Genomic DNA, 9,558 nt, shown 5'->3' with positions numbered 1-9,558 from the left:
TACTCCTGGAAGTGTTTGGACCTTTCTCAGCTGAAGCACTGCAGTCAGAATGCACAGACTGTTATCCCCAGGATGTGAGAATTCCATCCCCAGTGCTGGTGGGCTTGGGAGGGCCATGCTGAGCCTGTGGGTGCCCATGGGGCTGCAGGGATGAGCTGCCTGAGCAGCACAGGCTGCACAGGTCTGGAGACTTCCTCGGCAAGTCCAAAGGAATGTCAGTGGGGTCTCACCAGAGTGGAGCAGAGGGGCAGAATCTCCCCCTCACCTGGTGCCCGTGCTGTGGGAACCCAGCACATGGGGGGTTTCTGGGTGCCAGGGCATGTTGAGCTTCTCATCAACCAACCACCCCAAGTCTTTCTCCTCAGGGCTGCACTTTTGCATTCATCCTTGAGTACACTTATTGGTCCCACAGGAGCCCTCTGCCCATCAAGGTGTCACGTCTCTGTGCAGCCATGGCTTCATCAGGGGGTGTCTCTATCCTGTCAGTGTTGCCCCTGAGGCTGATGCCACGTGGCCACAGGAGCCCTGGCAAGCCCAGCACACACAGCCCATCCTTCTGCCTGCTCCTGCTCCCGCCTGTGCTCCAGCAGCACTGGCAGCCCAGCAGGGTCTGCACAGCCCGACCCCACACCCAGCCCTGCTGCACCTCAGCCTGGCTCCAGCCCTGCTGCACCTCAGCCTGGCTCCAGCCCCAGCACAGATCCCAGGAGTGCCCCTTCCCTGGCAGCTGCATCTTTCAGAACTGCTGCTCCAACCCTTCATCTCTGCAGTTTGGATTTACGGCACTGCTTGGGGAACTGAGGGAAACAGGCTGGAGTTCACAGTGCATGTTTACTGATGCTATCACTGTGGCTTCAGCATGACTCAAAATTTGCTCAAGATGGGAAACTCAAGGAAGCTGCCACGAGAAGCTGCAGTGAGCAGTGGGACTGTGAAAGTCACTAATGAAATGGCAATTACAAAGGGAGGGAGAAACTAAAAGGCTTCTCCTCTACTAATAGCATTGTTTTGCATATTCTTTTTATTTTTTACACAATGATCCAAGTTCTTTATTGAAACAAACTCTGCTTTGGGTCATGCAGCTGATTCTCTGAGGAGCAAGATGGCTTTTCTCTAAACCAGCCTGGTAGACTTGATATGATTGTACTGGATTTGCTGTGTGTCTGGTTTGTGGGTTGGATGTTTGCTCTCCTGAGAATGCCGAGAGTCAGGATTCATTTCTCCAGTGCTCTCAAATCCTAGAGGGCACCACAGAACAGCTCTGCAAATCAGATTTGCTGTACAACACAGATTTTACAGGTGTTGCTCTTCTTGTCTCCTTTTTCGCTGTTCTTTCTCTTCACATTCAATTGGTATTAAAATGAAAAAGAATCTTAAAAAAGTGAACGAGCAGTTAGTAGATGAGTACAAAAGGGGAAAAACCTACCACCCAGAAGAAAAGACATTGTATTTGCAAAACTGGAGCTGTTGCTTCAACGCTTCAGCCTGTGTAAGTTGCCCCAAAAGCGAAGCCAGGCTGGCGACTCCATCTGCAGCAACTTGCATATTCCCACAGGGGTACAATATGCAGCTGATTTCCCAATTAAGCTTTCCCAGCAAAGAAGTTTTATAATTTAAACAGACTCAAAAGTTTGAGAAATGAATACATATTCATGAAGGACTAATAACGCTGTGTCTAGAACACAGCTTTGAGCTGAGAGCAGCTCTAACTGGCTCATGTCTCACCCACCACACTTAGCGAAAATGGGAACGAGGAAGAAATGGCTGAAACCAGCAGATTGTGTTTTGCTAAGACAATAAATAATAACCGTATTCTGACTCAAGTGCCAAATGTATAGCGCTTAATTAGAGGTCAGTAGAGCATATTTCTGCTCAGCTGTTCCATTTACAGCAATTAACATGTTCGTGTCACTTAAACTGGGTTGCAGAGCACATTTCAAAGGATTGAGTGAAAGCAAAATCAGGGAAGGGCTGCTCCAGCATTGGCGGGAGCTCAGGAGCAGCACCCGCAGCCCCCACTGGAGCTCCGCGAGGACGAGGGACAGAGGGGTCTTAGCCTTGGTTTGGTGCCCCGCTGGCCCATCCCTGAGGGAGTCTGGGGACCCTCCCCAGCGCTGCGAGGGCCGAGGCGACCCTGCCTTCTGCCCAGCGCAGTCTGTCCTCCTGCCCGGGCTGTGCGGTGACACCATCGGAGGCGGGTGGCTGTGCCCGGGGCAGCGGCCTCGGCCGTGCCCCGCACCCGCTGCACGGCGGGGGCTCCGCCCGAGCGCCAGTGCCCCCCGAGCTCCGTGTGGCGGGTGCCCGGGCGGGGCCGCCGGGTGCTGAGTGCCCTCGGAGCGGGCCAGTGCCCGCTCCCCGGCCGCGCTGTGCCCATTCCGGCCCCGCGTGCCGCGGGCGGGGAGCGGCGGCGCCGCCCGTGCGGGGGCGGTGCGGGGGGCGGGCGCGCCCCGGGGCCGAGCCAGCGCCTCGTCCCGCCCGCGTTCAGTCCGCCCGGGGCCGGTGCCCGGTGCAGGGGCTGCGGCCGCGCTCCGGCGGCTGCGGAGGGTGCGGAGTCGCTGCCCCGGCCCGGCCCGGCCATGTGCGCCGGGGCAGCCGCGGGCGGGACACCGCCCCCCGCGGGCGGGCGGTGCCGGGGGCGCCGAGCGGCGAGCGCGGGCTGAGCGCGGAGCGACGGCGGAGCGGGAGGCAGGTGGGGCGCGGCGGCGGCCGGGGGCGATGCCGGGATCGGGGCCGGGCGGGCGGAGGTGACCTGCGGGAGCCGGGCGGGCGGAGCGGAGCGGGGCCGGGCGGGCAGAGGGACCGCGGCGAGCGGCGGTGGGACGGGGCGGCAGCCGCGGGGGCGGGCGGGGCGGTGGCGCTCGCCGAGGGGGACGGGCGGAGCGGCGGCTCCTCTGCCCCGATCGGTCCGGCTGCCCCCGATCGGTCCCTTTGCCCCCGATCAGTCCGGCTGCCCCCGATCAGTCCGGCTGCCCCCGATCGGTCCGGCTGCCTCCGATCGGCCCCTTTGCCCCCGATCAGTCCGGCTGCCCCCGATCAGTCCCTTTGCCCCCGATCAGTCCGGCTGCCTCCGATCGGCCCCTTTGCCCCCGATCGGTCCCTCTTCCCCGATCGGTCCCTTTGCCCCCGACCGGGCCCTTTGCCCCCGACCGGGCCCTTTGCCCCCGATCGGTCCCTCTTCCCCGATCGGTCCCTCTGCCCTCGATCGGTCCGACCGGCCCCGCGGCCGCTCCGCTCCCTCCACGCCGCCCGCCCTGTCGCTGTCCCCGCTCCGGCGGTGGCGGCGCCGTGCGGTGCTCCGGGGCGGGAGCGCGGCCCTTCCTCCCCGCAGGGGTGTCCTCTGGCTCCCGGCGCGTCCGGCTGCTGTGGGGGGACGCTCTGCCGGGCAGCGCCGCTCGAAATCCTCCAAGGAAAACCAGGGCAGGGCTCACGTTCCAGCGAGGTTTCCTTTGCTCTTTCCTTTTTTTAGATGCCTCACTGTCCGTGTAGAGACTTCGTTGCTTCGCCTCAGACCTATGTGACTCTGGGAGAAGGATCATGACTGAAGTCCTTCTCTCTGCTGCTCTCAATGGAACTGAACCCAACCTGTTACCCAGCAGCGGCTGGTCTATGGGAAACGTCACCACCAAGTGTTCTCTGACCAAAACCGGCTTCCAGTTCTATTACCTGCCCACCGTCTACATTCTGGTCTTCATCACTGGGTTTTTGGGCAACAGTGTGGCCATCTGGATGTTTGTCTTCCACATGAAGCCTTGGAGCGGCATCTCGGTTTATATGTTCAACTTGGCACTGGCCGATTTCCTGTATGTCTTGACTCTGCCCGCCCTCATCTTTTACTACTTCAACAAAACAGACTGGATCTTTGGAGACATCATGTGCAAGCTGCAAAGGTTCATCTTCCACGTGAACCTGTATGGCAGCATTCTCTTTCTGACCTGCATAAGCGTGCACAGGTACACGGGAGTGGTGCACCCCCTGAAGTCGCTGGGGAGGCTGAAGAAGAAGAACGCCATGTACATCAGCAGCCTGGTCTGGGTCCTTGTCGTGGCTGTGATTTCTCCAATTCTCTTCTACTCGGGAACGGGGATAAGGAAAAACAAAACCATCACGTGCTATGACACAACAGCCGATGATTACCTGCGAAGTTACTTCATTTACAGCATGTGCACCACAGTGCTGATGTTCTGCATCCCCTTCATAGTGATTCTTGGTTGCTATGGGCTCATCGTGAAAGCTTTGATTTACAAAGATCTGGACAATTCTCCTCTCAGGAGAAAGTCGATTTACCTGGTTATTATCGTGTTGACGGTCTTTGCCGTGTCTTACCTTCCCTTTCATGTGATGAAGACCTTAAATCTAAGGGCCAGGGTGGATTTTCAGACTCCAGACATGTGTGCCTTCAACGATAAGGTTTATGCCACTTACCAAGTGACGAGGGGCCTGGCCAGCCTCAACAGCTGCGTTGACCCCATCCTGTACTTCCTGGCCGGTGACACCTTCCGAAGGCGCCTTTCCAGGGCCACCAGGAAATCCTCCAAAAGGAGCGACCACAACGTGCAGTCCAAAAGTGAGGAAATGACTCTCAATATTTTATCGGAGTATAAACAGAACGGAGATACCAGTTTGTGAACAAATGGGGCAGGTTTGGGAACACTTTGAAAAAATCCTCTGCTTTGAGGCAGTAGGAGGCTGTAGGGCTACAAGTGTGTGAGGAAAATCTACCAATCTCAAACTCCTTTTTGGTAAAGCCTCATTTTCTGATCTTGGAAAAAGTTTAACAAAGTCAGTGGAAGGATTCTAATGGAAAATAATGTGTCAAAATTCAGCTTTCCTTCAATAGTCTCATTTCTTTCTGACTTGTGTCAGATAAAGTAAAATGAAGTAAATCCCCTAAAGGAGGAAAGCAATGCAAGTGCTTCTGGTTTAATGACTTAGTCTCCCACGTTCAAAAATGTTCTCAGTCAGCCTGTCTTTAAAAATAGGAAATAAAAATAAGAGCAGTATCTTCTCTTCTGAGGCTCAGTCACAGCCCAAGCCTTTTGCTGTTTTATACAAGGATTTAAATCAAACAGCGCAGTTATCATTTACAGTTTTATTCTTTCTAGTGCTGATAATTATTTGGTAGTTTGGTGGCATTTATGGTTCAGTCCTCTTTCAGTGCTGGTGTTTTACTAAAGGTGGACGTATGGTGTGTGCATGGTTGTGCTTTCGGATTGCGGTGGTTGTTCCTGACAAACTGGACCCCTCAGAGGCTGCAGAGGCTGCCGGTGAGGTGGCCCCTGGGCGCTGGCAGGGGGTGTCCCAGAGCCGGGCACGCGGGCGCTGCCGGCACGGGCACGGTGCCACGTGTGGGTGGGCAGAGGCGGCCAGGGGGCACTCGGCTCCGGTGCCGTGCCAGGGCGGGCGGAGGGCACTCCACAGAGCCGTGCCAGGGCGGCCAGAGCGGCACCGGCCAGAGGGAGGGACGTGCTGGGCATGGGCTGGGCTGGCCGGGAGCGCCGGCCGAGCCGCCTGGCACAGAGGCTGCCCAGAGCCCGCCTGGCACCGGGAGCCTGCGGGGTCTGTACAGGGAGAGCGCAGAAATGGGTGTGCTGGGAATACCTGGCCCTTCCAGGCAGGCACAGGACGGGTGCTCGAGGTACCTGCACTTGGTACAAGAATGGTTCTGTTCCTGCATCTTTACAGACAACTCAAGAGCTGTTTCCTGAGAAAAAAATTATTAAAATGGATAATATATATGGATTATATGTATTAAATATGTATATATATAACAGTATTTGGGGAAGGGAATTAATTCTTTTGTACTTTGGCAAATAAATTACTGTATTAACAACATGTTGCCATATACTAAAGACTAAATCCGGTCCTTTCTTATAGATCTTCTCCAAATGTGAAATAGTTCATCCAAAATTAGCCAAACTGCAATATTGTGTAACACAAGAGAGCCAGTGATCAGGCACAGGCGAAATCTTACATGGGCAGTCTCACTCGTTTCTCATATTTTTAATGAATGTATTTGAAAATATTTTGTGCTAACAGCAGTATAAAAGCATGCTCTAAATTATGAATTTAGTGTACGAAATTAAGTTCTGTGTAATCCTGTGGGTGACTTTAACAGATCTTTGTTCCTCCAGTCTTCATAGTCAGGGTAAAATATTTATATTTTACTTTACCAATTTCCAGTGGTTTGTAACAAACAAGAGTAGCTCTGGTTATTTTTTGACAACATTGTAAAGCAGCTTCTGTTCACACGTACGGCTTCACCTGCACAATCCCTATTTATTGAACTTATTTATTAGAATGCTAAATGTAAAGTATGTAGAGTGTGGTTCTCCGTGGTCATATTCAGAATTGGGCATTAATGGAAAATTGAAGAGCATGTTTCAATCACTGTAATAATGTGTCTTCTAACAGAACATCTTTATAATAAACTTGATTCCACCCTGACTATTCGCTGGTGATATGTAACCTGGTGATAAATTAAAGTACAGCCTGGAGGTAAATGAAACTCCAGCTTAGGAAGCCTCTTAAGCAACGTGTAGAGCTCATTTAGCCCTATGAAAAATGTAGAGGTGGAGAAGAAATCCCAACCAAGGGTCAATTGCTAATTAATCCTGACTGACAAAGCCCATGGAACAGAACAGACTATTTATATACCACAGAAAGAGCCTGATTCACAATAAATGACTTCTCCTATTATGTGATTATTTGAGGCTTCATTCAGCTGAGGCACGTCTTGTTTGGAATGGCAGATGAATTACACGGAGAGGGAGCATAAAAATAGGATATTCTCTGAATCCGCTTCTCTGTGTTGAAAATCCTGTTCATTTCCAGGGTTTCGTGGTCGATTTCTCCCTTTCATTTAGGAAATAAAATGTTCCACTGGTTGATGCTGGCAAAAAGATCCCAAAGGGCCCCAGCAGAATGCAGAACTGACACCCAGGCTGGGCCTTCTGCAGCTGCTCAGGGGGGTTTTGCAATGTGGCTCTTTAGCAGGGCAGAGCTGGGGCTGTCAGGGTGTGTGTGGAGCCCGAGGGGACAGAGCCCACCCTGAGGTGGCTGGACACATGGTGGGAATGAGCTGTGTCCAGCCAGAGCAGGGAGATGCAGCCTGGGCACCCTGTTGGGTCACCCTCCCTGCTGAGCCCAACCCCTGCAGGTGCCTGTGCTCCCCTCCAAGCCCACCCAGGCTCTGCTGCTCCTGCCTGGCCAGAGGGGACGGTGCCATGGGGAGGATTTCCCAGGTCATCACTGAGGTCTGCTCTGGCACTTTACTGGATGAAGGTCCCTTTCCCTGCCCAACAGCTGTGGCAGGAGGCAGCACTCACAGCTTCCCACGTGGACATGCTCAGGAGCCTCCCACCACACACCAGGCAGGGCCATCAAATGCGTTTAACTGGTGGCTGATCTTCCATCTCTCAGCTCCTGTGCCCTGTGGCTGTGACTGCTGAGATGTCACAGCTGAATCCACTGGAACGTGGAGCTGAGCCTCACAACCTCCTGTTGAGTTCTGTCTTACAGCATTGCTGTATTTGGCATGGGGCAGTTGAAGCCACTGCAAAATCCCACCAAATTCCTGTCACCTCCCACACCTACTGAAACAACAGAGCTGTGTGTGTTGGGTGTCCCATCTGAGGAAACACTGGCCATGTGGAGGAGATTGGGCATCCAGGCAGAGCCATGAGCTCCTGGGGGTCTGGGCAAGTCTGTGGTTAAACTGGTCCTTTCTATAACGTGCTTGTTGAAGACAATCCACCAGCCTTAGGGGCCCAAGGCATCCCTGTGTTTATCCTTAAACTTGGAGATGGGTGTAGTCAGTGACCTTTTCTTTGCCACTCACCTGGAGTTTCTGATCCATCTGATCTGCAAAGAGAATGCAAGTACAGCTCTGGCCTTTGGGCTGGTAATTAAGAATCAGTGACAATGATGGGTTGTCATTACCAGGAACAGGATTCAGCTCATCATCTCACTACTGTGACCTCCCAAAGTTCCACCTTCATATTGTACAGCCTGTGACTGTCAAATGAGATTAAACGAGTTCTGATTTTGAGGTCATGCATGTAACCTGTATTTCCCCTGGGTATGCTTGGGCATCCTTTAATAACTACAAATCACTCACTGGAGACACCACAAAGTTTGCAGTAAATAGTTATTTAGAGCTTAACTTTTGCCCCAGCACTCCACAGTGATCCACACCAACACCAGTTCTCTTCCATGAGCTGTATTTCCTTCCTGCAGCTCACGGGCTTAATGTTTTCTCTCCTTTGTGCCCAGTAACTCTTACATATCTTTAACACAGAGTGAAATCAGTGTGAAACCCACACGTGAGCTGCTGGCACTTGTACATTTTCATAACACTGCACTGTGGGTTTTTTGTTTTCATCCAGTTCATGTAACACCAGTTGATGAACTGATGAGCAGGATGAGGAACAAGCAGTGCCTGGCCCTGCTTTTGGCCACACTGGGTGTCCTGGTGAGCTGCCTCCCCACTCAACCCCCTGCCATGGGTGGAAGGGGCTGGGCAGTCTGTAGGACCATTTTAGTGGCTGCCAGCCCAGTGTGAGTGCTGGGAGCCTCCCACTGCTCCTGCACCCACCCAGGGACACACCGAGGGGTTGGCTCCTCAGTGTGCCCCCCAAACCCTCGGGGTTGTGCCCTATGAGCCCCAGGAAGGGTCACACAAGGTTTCCCTGAGCCTGGCATCCTCTTCCTTCTGGATGAGGAAGGACACAGAGCTCCAGGCACTCTGGGGACTCTCTGGCATGGGATGCCTGTCCCAGCACCTGCTGTGGCTGCTCCAGCTGCAGGGCTGAGTCCATCTGGAGCCTGCAGAGTGCAGGTGCCGCTTCTGCTCCCTCAGGTCCTCTAATAGCTGGGCAGAGCAGTGATGGAGAAGGGCTGTTCTTCATCACTGCCACCCTGAGAGTCCTGCCTGGAAAGCCAGGTCTGTGACACCCAAATACCCCGACACTGGTGTGCCAGGAGACAAAGGAACTGAGAATTGTCTCTCTGGGAGTCTATTTTTAACCTTGTCACTAGTTTTTGTCTTCAGACTGGTCCAGACCAAAAGCACAAATAAAGAGCAAAATCAGGTATTGCTGTTTTCTGGGGTAAGCTCATTACTTTCCCAGTCTATAACTTGTTATTACCTGCAGTGGTGTCTGCACCTCTGGTGACATATTTGAGAGAAACTCTAGGCCTGAAGGTGGGTTTGAGCACAGAAATGTATTTCAAGCTCCTGAGCAGCCAGTTCAGCCTGGGCTGGTGCAAGCACTGGGACTGGGAGCTGCAGGGGGGTGGCTGTGGGGGTACATGAGTCCAGACAGGTGATGAGTCCTTACCCTGGGGAGGAATCCACCACAACCATCTCTGCTGGAACAGCTCAGCTTTCTCCCTCTTACCTTTGCTGTGTTGTTTCTAAGGTGAGGTGCTTGGCACCAACCCAAACCCTCCCACAGCGTGGCATTTTGGACCCTGTCTGCACGGGCACAGCGACTTGATACTTTGAAGACAAAGGCTGGGAAATTCAAACCATTATGTGTTGTGTGGCTTTGAATTACT

At 53.5% G+C, this 9,558-nt stretch overlaps 1 protein-coding gene across 2 annotated transcripts; it reads left to right on the top strand.

Annotated features, from left to right (window-relative positions):
- The first annotated feature begins 2,469 nt into the window (after window positions 1-2,469).
- On the top strand, window positions 2,470-6,444 carry P2RY1 (purinergic receptor P2Y1). Of its 2 annotated transcripts, none has more exons than XM_071566563.1 (2): window positions 2,470-2,685; window positions 3,467-6,444. In XM_071566563.1, exon 2 carries the CDS (start codon window positions 3,535-3,537, stop codon window positions 4,624-4,626), a length of 1,092 nt encoding a protein of 363 aa, XP_071422664.1. In that variant the 5' UTR covers window positions 2,470-2,685; window positions 3,467-3,534; the 3' UTR covers window positions 4,627-6,444. The 2 variants fall into 2 exon arrangements, with proteins under 2 accessions (XP_071422664.1, XP_071422663.1); XM_071566562.1 differs by having other exon boundaries at window positions 2,470-2,689.
- The last annotated feature ends 3,114 nt before the right edge of the window (window positions 6,445-9,558 follow it).

This window comes from Pithys albifrons, chromosome 11 (genome assembly GCF_047495875.1).
Source record: "Pithys albifrons albifrons isolate INPA30051 chromosome 11, PitAlb_v1, whole genome shotgun sequence".
Taxonomy (NCBI): Eukaryota; Metazoa; Chordata; class Aves; order Passeriformes; family Thamnophilidae; genus Pithys; species Pithys albifrons.
Note: the sequence above shows the minus strand (reverse complement) of the source record. Positions and strands in the feature narration are given on the sequence as shown.

Excerpts from the sequence above, each read along its gene's own strand:
- P2RY1 (XM_071566563.1), top strand. The coding sequence starts at position 3,535 with ATGACTGAAGTCCTTCTCTCTGCTGCTCTCAATGGAACTGAACCCAAC.